This window comes from Apodemus sylvaticus, chromosome 12 (genome assembly GCF_947179515.1).
Source record: "Apodemus sylvaticus chromosome 12, mApoSyl1.1, whole genome shotgun sequence".
NCBI classification, from domain to species: Eukaryota; Metazoa; Chordata; class Mammalia; order Rodentia; family Muridae; genus Apodemus; species Apodemus sylvaticus.
This window is the reverse complement of record NC_067483.1, coordinates 96479630-96499112: the sequence shown is the minus strand read 5'-3', so window position 1 is coordinate 96499112 and position 19483 is coordinate 96479630. Positions and strand designations below refer to the sequence as shown.

The 19483-nt window shown below is 45.1% G+C and overlaps 1 protein-coding gene across 1 annotated transcript in view; it reads right to left on the bottom strand.

The window, feature by feature from the left end:
* Nucleotides 1-19483, bottom strand: part of Ush2a (usherin) — a 723091-nt gene that overhangs the window by 39192 nt on the left and 664416 nt on the right. Inside the window, exons 61-63 of the mRNA XM_052200359.1 lie at nt 12291-12518; nt 6761-8277; nt 2722-3043 (exon numbers count right to left, since the gene is read on the bottom strand). Of these exons, the coding sequence (XP_052056319.1) occupies nt 2722-3043; nt 6761-8277; nt 12291-12518 (2067 nt within the window). The remainder of the gene's footprint in view (nt 1-2721; nt 3044-6760; nt 8278-12290; nt 12519-19483) is intronic.

The following is a 19483-nucleotide window of genomic DNA, read 5'->3' as shown; positions in this document are numbered from 1 at the left end:
AACTCTGCACAAGCCAGGGGACAGCTCAGGAGAGAGGCACACCAGGTTTCCCTGAAGTCTGTGGGGAAGACCACTGTCCTAACTGGCCTACTCATCCATCAAGGAATTTCTAATAGAAGTTTGCAGTATAAAGAGTACAGGTCAGCACAGTCCAATTGGGAAGGGTTCAAAGTAGAAAGCGGTCTGGGGAAACCACCAATTGGGTGTGGTGGTATCCCATGGCTCTGCCTAATATTCATGTGATATGGTTTAAGGGGAGGTCTCTTCCTGGAAGGATTTCCATTCAGCATGGAGGCATGAAAGCACCCTTATGTGGTGAAGACTAGGAGTCCAGTAGATAGCCCTTCATTTAGTACTTACAAGGACCATTGGATTTCAAGGACAACTTGGCATTGGTAGCTCCACAAAGCCACCTATCCATCCTTGTGAACTATAAACAGGTATTTCTTATCACCCTCATTCAGATTTTATACCTCACTTGGTCTTTAGATTTTTTTGTTTTTGTTTTGTTTTACAACTTATCTTTTAGTGTTAGACTCTGTAGAATCTCAGACTCACAGGAGCTGTGTTGAGATGGAAACAACTCAACTTTTCTCAAAGTCTTATTATACGCAGTGCTAACTCTTACCTCCAAAGGTCTAGAGGAACATACCCAAACCATATGACAATGGTAGGGTTGAACGAAAAGATTTACAAGAAAAACATAGTTTGATTGAGACAGGAACTTCTGCAGTAAGTCCTGACTTCATTTCTTCCCCTACAGGTAAAGAGTAGGGGCTTTTCTTTAAGAAGGCTGGGGTGGGATTCCCTTTGTTTTGCTCACCTTTAATGTCAACTCTTGGTGATGCAGCCAAAGGTGGGGCAGAAGGAAGGAAGGAAGGTCCCTGAGTTCAAGGCTAACCTGATCTACATTTGAGTTCTAGGCCACCCAAGGTTACAGTGAGCCTGTCCCCAAAACAACCTAGAATAAGTCTGATGTGATAGCTCACACTTGGGATCCAGTAACCTTGGTGAAGTGTAGAAGAAGACTATGACTCAGAGGCGACAGAAGTAGTTACAAAAGCAGCCGGCATCGTGTAACTCCTCAGCTCACCTCAGCCTCTGACAAGGGTCCTCTGATCATCCTTTACTCCTGATAAGAGCCCTAACTAGAGATCTAACACATGCTTGGAATGTAAATGCCTTAAGTAGCTGAGACTTCTATATAACTGTGTCAGCATTATCTAGATATCTTATCATAAAACTATTTTTGTGGAAACATTTATGTATAAATGGGATTAAATAAATAAATACTATAAATAGCCTCCCATCCATTCAGATTAGATCTTGCAACCAAATAGTTGGCACCTAACCAAGAGAACACTCTTGCTTTTAAGAGAGTTTTTAGATCTGTAATTATAAACAATAAATTTGGATTTATGTTTATGTATTTCTTCAATTCAAGAGTTGATTTATATTTCAATGCTAACTTCTCTGGGCAACTTGTATAAATACAATGTTGTCTTGAGATACTCTTCATGCATAAAATGTTACCTCTAATCAAATCATCACACTTATTTGTATCTGTCATACTGCGGGTAATTTTATTGTTATTTCTGATTTGACTCTTCTGCCTTACCCTCTGGAGTGCTGGGCTTACAAGCAAGCATCTCCGTGCTGTGCTACTGCAGGGATGGGTCAGAACCTGGAGAGTCTCGCCTTCTAGGCAGAGACTCTGCCAACAGAGCGGCAGCCCTTTGGGTAGGCTTTATGGACTTAGTCTCTTTTTTATCTGAAGATTCTTCTTGATACTTGCCTGACCTTCAGGGCTGATCCATCAGCAATCATCTCTGAACTGCAAACTAGAGAAACTAAGTCTGGATTAAGTAGAAGAGGCACTATGGGGGCCTATGAAACTGAGGGAACAGTGGGAGAACCATGCTTGGAAACTGAGGAAGAGAGACCTTGAATCTGAGCTGTGGGTAATTCTACCAGGACTTCTGTCTTGCGCCTTTGAAAACTCCAAGTTGCTGGATAAAATCAAGTCTTAGGTGAGTGCGTGCCCTGTGTATATCCCTTATCTAGGAGCCAGTGAGACACATAGGACCCATCTTCCTTTGGGAATGGCCTTGCTGCTGCAAGAATGGTACATGCAGATCCAGTGGCAAAACAGAGCCTCACAAGTACCTCAGAGATCTCCATACATTGAATATCATTCCAAACTCTCAGTCTTTTCAGGGATATATGATGTCTTCTGTGATGTCCTATAAACTACTGATTGAGAAATGGATTGAATTTTAGCTTACTTCATTTCCACAGGCAGATTAGCTACAGCCTTCTGATTCCTCTCTACACTCTTTTCCTTGAGCACCATGACCAGCAAGGTCTGCCACTTCACTCCTTCATTTTGTTTTGTTACAACCCACGAGGATGGTTTGGGCAAGGGGACACAGGTAGAAGGAAACCCAACAGTAGAAACCATATCACTAATAAATAATCCATCTGCAACCTATGGAAAAAAACAAGTATATGGACCAAGGACCAAGACAAACGAAGAGGGTAAATGGACAGTCTTCCTCTGCTCACCAACTGCTTAGAAAGATGTAAAGGGTATTACAACCTTCTCTGTGAACCTACATCTCTTTAAGCAGCTTCTGGAATTGCAAGGAACATTGCAGAAGGGCTCTCTGATGGTTGTGCACCATCCTAGCTTGGATTTTTTAAGACATACAGAGGCCATACCTGGTACTCGTACTCCGTGAAAGGAAGTAGCTCCAAGTCCTTAAAGGAGCTTAGGCTGCCATTGTAGATTAGCAGTGAACTGGATGTGCCAGGCCAGCTCACTGTTTGTCTTCTGTACAATTCAAAGCATACAATTTTTCCATTTGGCTGGAGTGGTCCTGCCCACCACACGGCTACTATGGGCTGGAATCCCCCTGCAGCTGTCTGCACCTCCAGATGTGGGGCTGGTTGCATCAGAGGTGGGACCTCTGGGGTTTGGATAGATGTCCACTCACTGGAGGTACATCCCAGGGCAGTGCAGGCTTGGACACGCGCTTCATACCTAGAAGAAACAATGTAGAATCACAGGTGACTCTTAATTCAGTCTGGGTCAAGTTTTTAAAAGACCACATGTTTTCAGAAGAAAAACCAAAAAGTTTACATTTATTTGTATGGACAGTTAGCTTTTAGATAATGATAAAGTTGTATGCTTATGGAAAGTTTTGAACATTTTCAATCTTCTAAGATTTAAACTCAAGGAAAAGACCTCCATTTGTCTGGTGAGTGAACAGTTCTTGCCTAAAGACAGATATATGGAGAAAAGAGACTTTCAATCTCCTCTCCAGCATGAAAACTCAGGTACCGTGAAAGGTACTTAACATAGCTTTGCATGCAACCCAGACTCCTCCTACTGTACAGCCAGAGCCAAGCCATTCCCTGGAAAGCTTTCAGATTATGAAGGGGCATTGCCGAGTACCGTCTCTGTGGTAATGAATCTTCTCACCTGATACCTGACATCTTCAAACAGGCTCCCTTACCTCACATGAAGACCTCTAGGGGGCAAAGTTAGCCCCTCTGTACACTAGATTATTCATCACAGAGACACCTTATCACTACCCAGTCAAGCTCTAGTAATCAATTATGTTTTGCCATAGAGTCGGTCGGTATCTGCTGCTTGGAAAGGTTAGATTTCCATTGCAGAGGCTTTTCCAATGCAAAGGCCCTTGGTTCATGCAGTGTCTCAGCTGCCAGTGAGCACTTGCTGCTCTCTTCCTGTGCCCAGCTGACTTCCTGATACCCAACATTCCCTGGTTCTGTCGAGCGGGGCTACCTGTTGTTCCCCCCAGCCCCACTGCCCTTGGGTCCAGTTGTTTCCTCTCCCTGTTCTCCTCTTGCTCTCTGTTCTGCATTTCTGCTCTCTTAATTATGTTTTTTATTTCCTCTGTGGCTTTGTGAATGTTAGTGTGAACTGTCAGCTCACAGGATCTGGAAACACCCACGGGAAGAGCCGCTGGTCACACCTGCGAGGGATGATTAGCCTCTGGGCATGCCTATGTGGGGTCACATTGGTTATGGTCACTGAGGTGGGAAGACCCAGAAACAAGAGCTGGTAATACTATTTTCTGAGGCTGGGGTCCTAGGCTCAATAAAGAGGAGTAAGTGGGTTGAGCCCAGGCACCCATGCCACCCTGCTATTTGACTTTGGATGTCATGTGACCAGCTGCCCTAAACTCCTGCTGCTCTGACTTCCCCACCATGATGGACTGACTCATCTGGGAGGGCACATGTGCCATTCCCCTGTTAAGCTGGGTTTGACTCAGTATTTTACCACAGCAGCTCGAAATAAGCCTAAAGCAGACTTCTTTCTTTCTCTTCACCGTCACTGCCTGTCTCTCCTGTCTTATCTTGCCTACCTTACAGGTCTCTACTGAGCTGGCACGGCCAGTTGATGGGAGAACAGACTCACCACTGTGTATGTGTGCAGTAGGTCAGACTGCTAAACAAAGCTGTCGGGTCAATTTTGATTCTCCACACAGGGAAGGAATTTCTGGATTAACTTTGGATAGTTTTAAAGTCCTAGGTCAAGTGAGGGTCGTGACTTGATTGGTGGAATACTTGCCTAGAATGAGTGAAGGTCTAGCCTTGGCAATCCCTAACCGAGCCAAGTTGGGCAAGCCTGTAATCCCTGCATGGAGGAGGTGGAGGAAGGAGGACCAGAAATTCAAGGCCAGCCCAGGTGACATGAGACCCTATCTTAAACAAACTAAAAAAGCTGTCTGTGGTGGCACAAGCTTGTAGTTCTAGCTTGGAGGGAGGAACAGGAGGATCAGAAGTCTAAGATCATCCTCAGTGATGTAATGAGTTCTAGACCACAGTGGGCTACATGGGACTTTCTCTTAAAAGCAACAGCAACAGCAACAGCAACAACAGCAACAGCAACAGCAGCAGCAACAACAACAATGTCAAAGTCCCAGGGCACTTTCTTTCTGGTTCTGGAAGATTGTCAAACTGCTTCCTACTGGCCAGCTGGAGTATATGAAGATAGACACACTAATTGTCATTGTATCTAGTAAATTTCAGTAAGATTTTAGACAGAGAAACGAAAAGGACAAGAAACTGATCCAGCTGTGATACTCTGTTACAGTTCCCCAGTTTCACAGTGACGGCTGAGGAAGAAGACTCCACTTCTCCTTGCATCCCTATGTGACCTTTCTAGGATTAGCACATTAGCCTTTGCATGAATTTATTGTCTCTAGAAAGGGTGTTACTTTGACATCTGGGAAGCCATTTTCTCTAGAAATCCTTTTAGCTATCAAGTCTCAAAGAGGGGTAAGACGGAAATGATTTTGATACTTGTGTTGCGGTCACATAAAGAGGAAACTCTGAGAAAATGCAGGGCTCCTCGCCAACGTGGGCTTTTTAAATGTCCTGAGATAAAAGCCAACTCACATTGCATGTAGATTAGCTGTGGAGAATACCTGAAGAGCTTTTAATTACTGTTTAATATTTAATATGATGCTAAATAATTGCCCTGAGTACATGCACAAGACCATGAATGCTTCATTCAAACAGTGCTAGACACCAGAGATAACCGTGGCGGTGTCTAATCTGCACACCAGGACATCATAATTATAGCTCAGTTTTACCTGTGGAGGCTAGATAGCAATGCCTTTGCAGACTTCAAAATAATTTTTTTTTTTAAAAGTGATTCTACTGATTTTTACCAAATTTTACACATAAAATGTCTTTTATTACTCCCTTCTGTGGGGATGTCGGGGACCTGAAACGGGATGGGGGAAATGCTCAGAGGCTCTGAAGCTTCAGAAACAGTGTTGGTGTAGCATGCCTCATCACATCTCACAGAAGCCACACAGGATCTGGGACAGCACATAGTAGCAAGTGTTGCCATCTGAGCTTTCATGAGTTCAAGCCTGAGGGAGTCCTACTGAAGATACAGCACTTAAGACCCCATTATCCCAGGAAGGGGGGCTACAAATTCTGGCTGATACATTTTAGTTGTGTGTGTGAATGTATGTGTGTGTGTGTGTGTGTGTGAATGATTGTATATATGTATGGGTGTATATGTATGAATACATGTTTGTGTGTGTGTATGTATTCCTATGTGTGTGAGTGTGGTTTTGTGTGTATATGTATGTATGAATATGTGTGTATGTGTGTATATGTATGAGTGTGTGTGCATGTATATGTTATATATGCATGTGTGTGTGTTTGGAAACTAGAGCGTGTCCTGAGATCGTTTAGCCACTCTCCACATTATTTTTGGAGACGAGGGTCTCTCCCTGAATCTGCAGGTCATTGACTCAACCAGTCTGTAGCTGGCTGGTAGCCTGGTGCTCTTCATTCCACCCCTCATGTGCCCACCAACTGAAGCTGCAGGGACAAAGCTATCTGTTCCTATGTGTGCCCGGGATCTAACTCCGGTCATCATGTTTGGGCGCCAAGTGCTGAGCCCACTGAGCTACCTCTCCAGCTCTCCTTTCAGTTCAACGACTGCTCATGGCCTGTGACTCAGGTGGGGTATTGCACCCATCTCTTCAGGATGTGCTCTGGGTGTCCAACTGCCCACATTTCTGGGAAACCAGAATCGCAACATCACCTATAAGAGTTCTATTCTTCAGGGGCTGAGAATAACCTGTAGTTAACCAAGGATGGGAGGAGCTGGCCTCATGCAGTTTGCCTTGGAAGCCTTAATGGCACTGACAGGGGACAACAGAAAAGGCAGTGACTTGCTTCCAGTAACCCCAGCTTGGCTGCTCACCTGTGAAATGGCTTCAGGTGCTTTACCAAGAGTGACCGTGTGCCAAAAGAACTGTGCGTTGTGTTAATGTCTATGGTTCTGGCCTCTCCTGCCAACAGCTCACGGACGAAGAGAGTGTAGTTGACGATCTTGCCGTTTGTCCTCACTGGAGGGTCCCAGTCTGCTAAGAGCTCAAGAGCATCCCTCACACGCAGCTTTGGGGGCTGTAAACCTGAGGGGGCCAAGGGGCTGGTTTGTCCCTTGACAAGTGTGCTCAAGACACTGCCCCGGCTGTTGGTGGCAGTCACCGAGTAGCCGTATTCGACACCTGGAGCAAGGGTGAAATCATGGTAGCGAGTTTCCAGCCCTGCATACACAATGGCTCCATCTCTCCGAAGCTCGTAACTTCTGATGTGGCCGTGTGGGCTTCTAGGAGGCATCCATGTAATTTCTATTGATTCTGGGCCTGTGACGTGCAGTGTTGGCGGGTCCATGTTCTCTGGTGGGGCCTCCATTGTCCAGGCGGATGTGGCCCTACTAGCAGTACACCCTCCATCTGTGCAGGCCACGAGGGAGATATTGTACTGAGTGCAAGGCTGCAGGTTAGAGAGCAGAAAGGACAGGCCCCGCCCAGCCAGGTGCTCCTCACCAGCGTACTGAAGCAAATATTTAACAATCTTTCCATTTGGAATTGATGGCGGGGACCAAGACACATTTATCTGGTGGGCACTGATGGCCACAAGAACTGGAGGGCTGACTCCTGATGGAGGTGCCTCTGGAGTGGTGATGTTGGTGGGTTCACTGGTATAGCAACCACCACCGGTGCAGGCCAGGATTGCATAGCTGTATGTTGAGAAGGGAAGCAGCTGGTTGTCTGTATAGCTGAAGGTACTGGCGTTGAAACTGAGATCAGGAAACAGTGCATTCCTTTGAAGTCTGTAGGACTGGATGACACCGTTAGAGCGTTGGGGTGGAAGCCAGGAAATCAGCACTTGGAGGGGACGCATAGACACATAGGCTATCTCTGGTGGAGAGAGGCCATCTGGGGGTGCTTGCAATGTTCTTAGTACATTCCAAGAGCTACAGGTGTGCCCCGCAGAGTTCCAAGTGCAGATTCTATAAGCGTACTGCCTCCACGGCTGCAGACCTGTGTCATTACACACCCATCCGTTCCCTTCCGGGCTGTGTTCTGTGCAAACAGTGTACTCGTCTGCCTGCGATGCTGTGTCCCCCCAGTCCTCTCCCTCCAAGTGCCGTCGGATCACTTCATAACGAATTATCTTCCCATTGGGGTTAGCCGGCTGTGACCAGTGCAACCTTACAGTGGTGGGCTCCACAGACTGGATGGTAGGAGCCATTTGAGAATCTGGAGGGGCTTCCTCTGTCCAGACAGGCTGGGGCACCGAATGAGCACAGCCTGCTGCTGTACAGGCCTCCAGAGTCAAGGTATAGAGAGTGAAGGGGGCCAGGCGCCTGAAGAGAAACTGCCGACCCAGGCCAGAATACTCCAGGAGCCCATCGCTGAAGATGTTGTATGCCTGCAGGATGAAGAGAAGAGGAGGATGCCAGTACTGTGAGGTCCTTGCAGCTGTTTAGCAGAGCAGTCTATGAAACATTTACATGTCTGCCTGATCTCAGTGGTCCTAACCCATTAGCATTCAGATGCTGACTTTAGACTTCAGACTTTCCGCCATAGTTAATGTAAAGTCTACAGAGAACCTGGATAACATCTAAGCATTGACCCAGACCTCAGACTGTGAAATGCCATGGCTCACAAGGTTCTTGAAAGGTTGGAAGGGGAAGAAGAACACTCAGATCTCCTGTTTATGGACACCTCATGCCTCTGATCTCATCCTAAGATACGTGAGCCCTTTCTCCAAACTTCCTGTGAAATAGGGTTCTACTAGCCATCCTTGTTACAGTATGTGAGGGTGGGAAAAAGTGCATCTGTGTGTGTGTGTGTGTGTGTGTGTGTAGTGTAGTGTAGTGTAGGTTCATTTCATGTTATACAAATACATACATGTTTAGGAATATAACTAGGTAATTTAAGGATATACATTTATATATTTATATAGTTTTAATAATGGTATGGGAGAGGGAGATGTTTTTGAAGTCACAGTAGAATGGGTTGCTTATTTGGTGGTATCTTCCATTGGTCTGGGCAAGCCTGTCTGTGCTCATCACACCCAGAGTCTTAACCTCTGCAGCAATCGTTTGTAATGACACGGAACTGACAAATACTATCTGGCTGGTTCATAAATCTCTATTAGCTAATTATCAAATGCTAATCCTACTGCAGTTGTTCTCTTATTGTCCAAGGTAATTCTTTTATATCATATCCTCTCCCGCTCACCGCCAGGGTGCTTGCTGTTCTCTCCCTCAGAGTTGCTTGTTGACATCCTGCCTACTCAGTTGAGAAGCTGATGAAGTTAGGAAGGCTCGCTCTGATATTGCCTACTGCTACCCGTACACTCCTGTCACTCCTGAGTCTGATACTCTGCCTGTTCTCTGACCTGCAGTATCTCTACAGTCTGGTGAGAAGACATACTGGTGAGAAGATAGTCATTTTCTTAACCTTCAGTTTCGTATTCAACAAATTACACAGTTAATATTTTATTATAAAATAGTCTTTGTGGGTGATGATTTTGGTCCACTGAAAGCTAATTTAAGTGTGCCTAGGAATAACTGAAGTAGGCCAAAGTGTGGTACTCAGAGGTTATGGACTTAGAATACGTTTTCAGTCCAAAATTATTTTCAGCTAGGGACTTGTTTGTTTGGATGTATCCCAAGGTAAGCTGAAGAGTATCTGGTCATCTTCACCAGGACTGAAGTATCTTTGTCCAATCAAAAGCCACCCATGCCGTCACTCCCCCCCCCCCTTTTCTAAGGATGTCACTCTTGGGAGGATCCACATCTCCTCCATCACCAGGTCTCCTCCCTCTCAGGCTATTCCCATTAGTGTGTAAGTGTGCTCTAGTATCTCATTGATTATTATATAAAGGTCTTAATACTTCAGTCTCTTGGCCACTGTCCCACATCTCTGCTGTCCTTCCCGCCTAAGTTTCCTCAATGGGTCTCCATCTTTCTTGATCACCCTCTCTTCCACAAGCTACCCCCAGGGTATCCTCTAGCATGCCATCTTCCTGCCAAGGTTGTGGTGACCTTGCTTTTCCCCAGTTGGGGTCCATGTGTCCATTCTTGAGTCTCTTCTTATCTCAGTGACACCCAGTATCTTTTCTCCTCGCTTCTGGGGTCCCCGACTCACCTACCCCTCCCTCAACATTCTTTCTCATTCCCTTCTTCTCTGGCTACTCTTCCCATATTCCTTGTATCCTGGTGTGTAACCCCAGGATCTGCTCATCATCACTAACTACATTCTCTTCATGAAGATTCTGTCCATCACCATGGTTTTAAACATGGCTGCCTGCTAACAAACTGCAGGTATACATCTCAGCAATAGCCTCTTGTGGACTTTTGGACTTTGATCTCTGTCTATCCACTTGCCCCTCAAACCTGTTCCTCTTCCAACTTTCCCTTTGAAAATATCTAACAGCAAGGTCAGAGGCCAGAAACTAGTGAGAGGAGACAACGCCTTTCTTTTCTTCATGCCTCAGATCTGACCGTTTATCACAAATCTCCTCTCTCCTCTCTACATTTCCAATGCTCCCATATTTCTTGACTTCATAATTTCACCCTGATTTGAGCCACCAAATTCTACCCTGAATTCTCCAACAGACTCTAAACTTCCCCAGTCCCTCACAGGTCAGGAGTGTGCGAGACGTGATTATGGTATTCCTTTGCTTAAAGTCTTTGGTAATATCTTACTGAGCTCTCAACTACCTCCCTGCTCCTGTCACAGTCCACAAGTTTGGGCCCACCCTGCCTCTAGTCTCTCCTGGTGCCATCTTATCCTCCTGTCCAACACTCCAGCCACACAAGCTTTCTATTTTCTTGGGCACATCAAGGTCACTCCTGCCTCTGGGACTTGCATTTGCTGTTCATTTTGTCTGGAACGGTTTTTTTTTTTCTCCTATATCTTCACATGACTGCCTCTGTCTTGTCATTCAGGGCTCAGCTCAAATGTCAACTCAATTCAAATGATTATCCATTTTAAAATAGCCTGAGCAGGCATAATTACATGACTCTATTTAATTTTCTTTATAGCATCCATGGCTCCCTGAATCTCCCATGCTTGTTTATTTACCAGCTTACTGTTTGGGCCTCTGTCCCTCTTTGACTCAATACTCTCCCCTGCATTTATTCATACCCATGTAGGGGCCTTGACAGCAGGGGCCTTTTCTGTCTTGTTCCCTCTTGAATAAGTGCACAGCACTTAGTAGAAGCTCAATAAATATTTGGTGAAATGCAGATGAAGGGAAGGGGAGTCAATATTCCTCTTGTCAATCACCTTCTGGAGAAGCAGTCATGGGGAGGGAGAACACACACAGAGAGAGCTTTGATGGGTCGAGGGGGAAGCTCTGTTGCTGGGGAGAGCATGAGCTCCAAGATTCAGGATTTAGGGTTGACCATTTAGGTCTCTTGCCCTGGAGGAGCCTTGTCTGATGCCTGTGGAAGGAAGGCGGCTTGCCTCTTTTCTTTGTCTCATTTACTGACTGCAAGGCCTCCAGCTAAGCAGAGAGGCTGCCCAGGGACAGACTCTGGAGACTAGAGCTGGCTCCAGAGAACCCTGAGCTAGAGAGACAGAGAATCCTGTCTCTTTCTTAACGGACTCTGAGTTGAAGTTCAGTTCTAACTTTTTCTCCATGAAATAAACCTTAGCCATCTCCACCATCTGGGGAGAAAGATAGCAGGCAGTGGCTACAGCAGGGGTGGCTGGGAATTCTGCCATCCTGACCCAGGGAAGGACCAGAGTGGGCAACCCGGAGGAGAGAAGTGATGGCTGACTTGCTGCAAACCTTGGGAAGGATGTCAGAAACATGAGGTAGGCCTCTCATGTGGGTTCAGCACTTCGAAAGCGAGCTGTTCACAGAAATTCTGTCTCTTTCATGCCGCCAGCTTGGCGAGGTGTAGCTTTCGCTGTCACGCTTTACAGACTGTTTTGTCAGGGCTACGTGTGGAAGTCAAGGGGCTAGCAGACAGGTATGTCTTACTTAGCAGCGAGTCAGGCAGAGTGTGAATTAGGCAAGTCTTATTGGAAACTCCTAAAGGAAGCAGCTCTGGGGGAAGTAAGTCCAGGGTCATTTAGAGTTCAGAGCTTTTGGGACTCCTTGACTTCAAATCCCACCTCCTCATCGGCAATATTGCCCAAAGCGTCTACTTAACCTTTATGAGCCTCATGAAGTTTAGTGGGTCCCACCTAGTGAGGCTGATGTGTGGATTAGATGAGGTGATCTCTGCCTACTGCTGGGCCCATGGCGCCCCTCCCCCAGCTGTTCTTCACTGATCTAGAGTGAAGCGCCTAGAGGAGCCATCAAGGAGAATTAGCCCAGCTGTGAAGCTGGTTTCTTCACAGTGACCTGATGGCATGTCAGGGTTCGTCTGTTTATGTTGAAGATGACCGGTGTGACTTCCCATGCAGGGTGGACTTTACCTTGATCACTCCATTGGTCCTCACGGGCTCTGACCACCGCAGCAGCAAAGCCTGGCCGTTTTCTCTCTGCTCCACTGTAAAGTTCCTTAGTCCACTTGGGGCAGATTCTAATGTCTTAATCAGGGTCCAAGGGCTTGACACCTTTCCCGCACTGTTTACAGCCACCACGCCAATGTGGTATGTCCTGAACGGCTCCAAGCCAAAAAGATGGGCTTGATGGCTTTCTCCCTGTAAGAAAGTTGGCAGGTTAGGGGTCCTTTAGAAGCCAATAGGAGGTTATTCTCTGAGCAGCATGGCCTGGTCAGAACAGATGGTGTCAGCATCAATAGCACAGCTCTACAGCTGAGGATTGACTAGCACTGGGGAGAAGGTAGGTACCATTATGCTTGCTCTTGTCAACATTTTGAATACAGCAAGGAATGTAGTGATTCTCAACCTAGAGGTCAAATGACCCTTTCACAGGCGGGGATCAGATACTCTGCGTATCAGATGTTTATATTACAATTTGTAACAGTAGTAAGATGACAGTTACAAAATAGCAATGCAAATAATTTTTTGGTTGGGGGTCACCACAACATGAGGAACGGTAATCAAGGTAATCAGCATTAGGGCAGTCGAGAACCATCACCGTCGCACTGATGTATGATTTCAGATAGGTGGAAAAGCCGAATCAGATTTGACCTTAGGATTTTCAGAGTTCATGAACTACGAGTTGTGATGCCCAGGATGAGAACTCCATTTGACTTCATGAAGACACCCCAAGTTGCATGCTAGCGATGGCAGAAGAGTGTCACCAGGCTAATGGGAAGTCCTTGTGAGAGCTGCCAGGGACAATCCTGATCCCTGGGGCTGCTTGTTTGTACAGGAGACCCCTCTGCCTCCCAGCCTTCCCCACTTACCGTGTTGGTGTGCATTTATATCTTACAAACTTGATAAGACAAACTCTGAGAAAACAGCAACGAGCCATTGAGCTATGAACGCACAAACACCCTTGGAGAAGTCTATTATCAATGTAAATGTGAAGTTATTCCCACTTGTCAGTGGCAGCGTAACTAAGACCATGAGAAGCACCCAGAGTGATCGCTATCTAGGCTTTGAGAATTTAGCCTCTGTTGATCTAAAGAAAGGGATTGCACAATTGCTTTTGTTTGTTTGTTTGTTTCTTGTGTGCAGAGAGACATTTAACATATTTTGCATAACTTAACTGGAGCTAAGAATCTTAACATTCTGAGAGGCCCTAGGGTACTCTTGCCAATCTGTGCTAGACGGATATGTCTGTTTAAGGTAGGAATTATGCCTGCGACAGGGGGTTAACAATATATGCATGAGTAAATGCACACACACACATACACACATGCACACACATATACACATATACACACACATGCACATACACATGCATACACACATGCATACACACATGCATACACACATGCACACACACATGCACACACATACACACATACACACATACACACATACACACATACACACATACACATATACACACATACACATACACATACATACTCACACATACACACAAATACACACATACACACACACACACACACACACACACACACACGCAGAGGAGTTTTGAGAGTAGATAACCCTGATCACTGGGATAAACAACCATGACTAAGTTTGGCTGAGTGATGTTATTTACATGTACTGATACACGTGATCAGCGTGCATTGTTTCATGTTTAGATGTGACATTGACAGCTTTTCTAGTGTTTCTTTTTCTGGATGGGTAAGGGCAGGGAGAAGGAGTTATTTCTCACAGTTCACAGCTGAGAACTCAGTCACCGTTATGAGGAATGTCTGGTCCTTACTTTGAGGATTTCCAAATCTTACTTTGAAACTGAAAAACATAACAACTAAAAGACTCTAGACGTATTTTTGATACTTTCCTCCCATTCTTGATTTTACATTTCACCTGAACAAGCACTCTCACTCTGAGAGAGACCTGAACAGAGAAAATACAATTTCCTTTATGGGTCTGAGACTCATAAAGTCAATTTCCCTGTTTCAGTAAGTCCCATTATGATATTACACGCTAACCTCCTGAAATCTTTTAATATTTAAACATTTGCTAAGCGGCCAGCATATGAAACAAATTTTACAGAAATACTAATTTCTCTTTTTTAAAATATTAAAAGTTAGATCATGAATAATTAAAAACTTATTTCTCCACAACATTGGATTGGTCTTTTAGATAAATATAGCATCGAGCCAGGATGACCACCATGAATATTAAATCCGACAGCGCTCCCAGCCCTGATTACAAGCATTCTTTTCTGACAAATGATTTCTTTTCTCTGGAAATAGGGCAAACATGGGTAAGATTAATAATGCAAAAAAGAATAATTCTTTGTTCAGAAGATTCAGTAATAGACGCCAATAAAAGCAGAGGCCCCCCAAAGTGACTCAGGATCACCTCTAACAGATTACGGATAAGAAGGTAGACTGGTGGGCACACGTAGAGACAGGTTTTGTTGTAAGAAACTGGGAAACCCCGTGGGCCATAAAGCAAAGCATTCGCACACTGCCTGTAGTGGCCCTGTTCCGTCACAGCTTGCTTCGGAGCAGAGACTTCTGTTCGGCCCCTAGATGGCAATACTATCAAACACTTTCCGGAGCCTGACGACTTTGTGATTAGCAGCCGGCTAGTCTGTCTTCCAGCATACTCCCAGCAACCAGTAAAAAAAAAAAAAAAAAAAAAAAATAACAGAACTGATTTCATTATAGATTCTTTTAATAAACATTTATGGCTCAGATCCTTGAGAGCGAAAGGATTCAAGATGCCCCTGCCTGAAAAACCTCCTAATGTAGAAACACGGCCTGTCTGTGTCTCAAGTACAAACCCCTGCATACCTGGCACAGATGTTTCAAGGTGTGGTCCTGCGAAGGGCGATTTTAATAGTGCTTTTCTAATCTGGCCCCTGTGTGTGTATTTATATATGTGTGTGTGTGTGTGTATGTGTATGTGTATTTATATATATGTGTGTATTTATATATGTGTGTGCATGTATGTGTGTGTATGTGTATTTATATATATGTGTGTATTTATATATATATGTGTGTGTGTATGTGTGTGTGTATGTGTGTGTCTGTATTTATATATATGTGTGTATTTATATATATGTATATATGTGTGTATGTGTATTTATATATATATGTGTGTATATATATATATATGTGTGTGTGTATGTGTGTGTATGTGTATTTATATATATGTGTGTATTTATATATAAATGACCACCTTTTACTGGAGAAGAGTTCTCCTGTTCCTTTGTTATTTCTGAAGTGCTGCCCGTCTCCCCACCCCTCACACATACTCTTGGTTTCTTTTTTTCCCCCCGCCTGTGTTTTCTGTTCTGTGTCTTCCTCCTTCTCTTCTTCTTCCTCCCCTCTCCATTTCTACTTTGAATGTTTTTAACTCGGCATTATTTTTCTCTTCCCTTTTCAATTTTCACTACTTGCCTCTCTCCCACCTCATGCTCCCCTCCTGACTTTAATTACTAAACATTTTTTGTTTTCGTTGTTTGGCGCGGATTCTCACGTGTCCCTGGCTGGATTTGCTGTGTGATGGAGCATGACCTCGAACTGTAAATTCTGTGTCCACTTCCAAGGTGTGGGTGATGGGATGGCCAGCACTGGATCCTTCTGTGGGGCTAGGTTGGAATGGAGATTTCCACAGGCCAGGTGAGCACTCAACCATTCGGGTGACGCCCTGCCCCTGCTGGCTCTTTTGAGATATTACACTTTTGCACCACTTCCCTCTGGTTACCAGCTCATCCTCACTTCCCTTTCTCCTAGACTGTCTTGACTATGCGCGTAACCTTTCCACACGTTTTTTATTCTAGGGGCATATCAGCTTTTGTTATTCACTAGATGAAGAATAACTCCATAAGATAAAGTGGGAAGAGACTTCTACTGGTACTAATCCTAATCGGTTCTCTCCATCTGATAGTTCCAAGGAGATTCAGTCTCAGCCTCTTTCACTTTTTAAAAATTTATATGTAGATGTGTCAGAGCTGGGATACAAATGGGCGTATCGCTTATGAGGCATAAAAACGGGACTCTACGGGATGCTCGGCCGGTTGAGGGTCCGGTGGCAATTTGAACTACATTTTAACCTCTCAACTCTGCTCCCGGGGACATGCGAGACTACTTGGACTCTCCAGCCATCTGACGGTTTTACACCATCTCCTCTGATTATTTTTGACGACTTGAAGTGCCCCAAAGGTGGCCAGGGGGTCAATAGGTTTATGTAGGTTGAAAATGATCAAAAATTACCATTGATCTGTAGCTGTCAATAAAAGGCTGCATGGGGAGAGTCCCTGTGCAAATGTTTAAACTGCAGAAAGCTACCTAACTCAGTCACCTTTGAGTCTATTGATCTGATGATCCAGCAGTTTCCAGAGCTTTCCCTCTGGTCTTTGTGGAGCATTTTCACTAAGCCCATCTACCTCAGCCCTGAGGAAGCCTCTTCACGCTGTTCCTAGTAATGAAGCCAATGTGGCGAGCGAGGCTCAGGGGCCATTCGCTCTGCTCATCAAGGAGTATTATGTGTGCTTACTACGATTTGGAAAAGGGTTAATCTTCGTGGGGCACCACTCACTCCAGCCCCAGTCAGTGAGATTTCCCTCCTGTGCCTCTGCTTTCGATTTGTTCTCCTTGGCTTTTCATCCTAAAATAGATCAGCTCTGGCTTACAAATTCCGACCAGCTGAGGGGGTTCCTTTGGGCCCTCAGTTGTCGTAAATACAAAATTCTAGAAAATGAGTGACTTTGAAAGGGGTAGGGAGAGTGCTCTGTTGGAAGTGCTGCTGGCACGAGGACCTGAGTTTAGCCTGAGCACCACATAAGTCACTGCATACAGTGGTGCTGAGTATGTGCAGCCCCAGTGCTGGGGAGGTGCTGAGTGTGTGCAGCCCCAGTGCTGGGGAGGTGGACATGGGAGGACACCAGGCCCAGGCTGTGCAGCCAGCCTTGCTGAGTCCATTAGTGCTGAGTTCTGTGGAAGACCCTGACTATGAGAAGAATGTGGGGTGCAGTCAAAGCAGACACCCTGTGCTGAGCTCTGGCTTCCACACACGTGATCACACATGTATACCCCCAAACACGTAAACACATGTGATACATACAGTTGCTGTATGCACAAAGAGAGCTTCAGAGCAACCCATGCTAAAGCATGTGGACCTTGTAGATTCTTTCTCAGCCACACTTTGCTTTCTCACTACGACGAAGTCAAGGAAAGTCGGGGGATTCTGCAGGTTTTTATTCTTTTCCTTTTGTATTTCCTGCTTAGAAAAGTAACATTTGAGTTCCTCAGATGTTGATTAACATATTTGCATTTGGTATTTATTTTACACAACTGAAGTTAGTCTTAAGAAACGAAGTCTTATCGACCCATTAACAACATCATAATCTTGGATGATTAAACCCATGGTAAACTAAGTTAAGACTCCCAAGACTAAAAGGTGGTAACTTTATTAGAAAATTTCTACTGATTTCACAAGTAGATGAACGTCCCTGCAGCCTTCTCTGTTCATGGGGTTGTATGCTAGAAGAAGACATTTATGATTGTCAACCCACGTGCATGCAGAACTGTTGTCAATCAAAGATCAAGACAATACAAGAAAGGAACGCAAGATGCACCCTAGTCTCCTGGCCTCTGGTTTCATGTGTGTGTGTGTGTGTGTGTGTGTGTGTGTATGTGTGTGTGTGTGTGCTAGGTGTTATCACTGGTGGGAGATGAAGCAGCCTTCATGGTCAGGGAAACACACAGAATTGTCAGGGAGCAGCTGCATGCAATTCCTTAAATGCTTTTAAAAACATTAAAAATTTATTCTCTCTCTCTCTCTCTCTCTCTCTCTCTCTCTCTTGTGCATTCGCGCATGCACACAAACACACATACACACACACACACATGGGTGAAAGTAGATGTGTGTGTGTGTGTGTGTGTGTGTGTATGTGCATGTGTGTGATGGTGACCAAGGCGGAGCTCACTGGACAGCTTGTGAGAGTTGGTTCTCTCCTTCCAGCATGTGAGTCCTGAGGATCCACGGCAGCTCTTCCAGCTCTGAAGAACGTGTTAACCCCAGGCGCCATCTTGTTGGCCCTATATTCTTTAACTACTCTGAACCCTTTGTGCATAAAAAGATTCCTGAAGGGGGAACATGGGTAGAAAGCACAGGGACTAGATTCTGCTGCATTCTGAATAATCTGACGCTGCCGAGATGGGTACAGTTCAGAACCCAGTACTGCTGTCTGTGAGGGAAACACAGAGAAGCCTTTTGAATTCAGGAGATAGGGGGTGAATCTTTGCAGAGGGCATAAATGGGGAGTGGTGTGGAATTCTGGACAGGAAAGAAGCAGAGTATCACTAGAAGCTAGAGATTGGGCAGTCAGGAGGGACGGTGGAGGTTAGCTGTGGAGAACTAGAGGGGGCTGTTAATGCCACCTGCAAGTGACATCAGAGCAAAACTAGGTAGGAACTGATTGTATTTGAAGAGTTCTGCACCACAGTCAACGCCATAATGCACAGACCTGAGCATTCTAGCCTGTAGTGCTATAGACAGATGGGAACATAACTCACACACTCAACTGCTGCCTAGCTGGCAAGAAGAGACTGCCATTACCTCAGGCAACCAAGAGCAACTTCTGGGAGGAAGGCCTGAGAACCTTTGCAATACCATCTCTGTCAAAACGTCTATTATTATTATTTTATTATTATTACTTTTATTATTATTATTATTATTATTATTATTTTAGAAAGGAGTTTCATCCAAGTTCCTGTGTGACGACTCTATGTGCAGCAACCAGAGCGTGTATATGGAGAATAGGAGTGATGCCAATAGCCTGTATTGTTTTGTTGGCTCTGGGAGTTTTTGTTTAATAATCCATGGCTCCTGGGAGCAGAGCACCTCAGCATAATGATCTAGTAAGTAACCCTATGTCTGTATACAGGGAAGTGACCCTGATCAAATTCCGTGACATTCTCGTAAAGACATAGAAGTAGGAGGGTGCCATCCTGGGAGGGAGGGGCCCAGAAGGTAGGGGTGAGAGGGCAACAGGGGTGAATGTGATCATGACACATTATATACTTTATGGAACTATCAAAGAATAGATCTACAGATAGATTTTTAAAAACATGTTACTTAGTTGTGCAACAGGCAGGCTG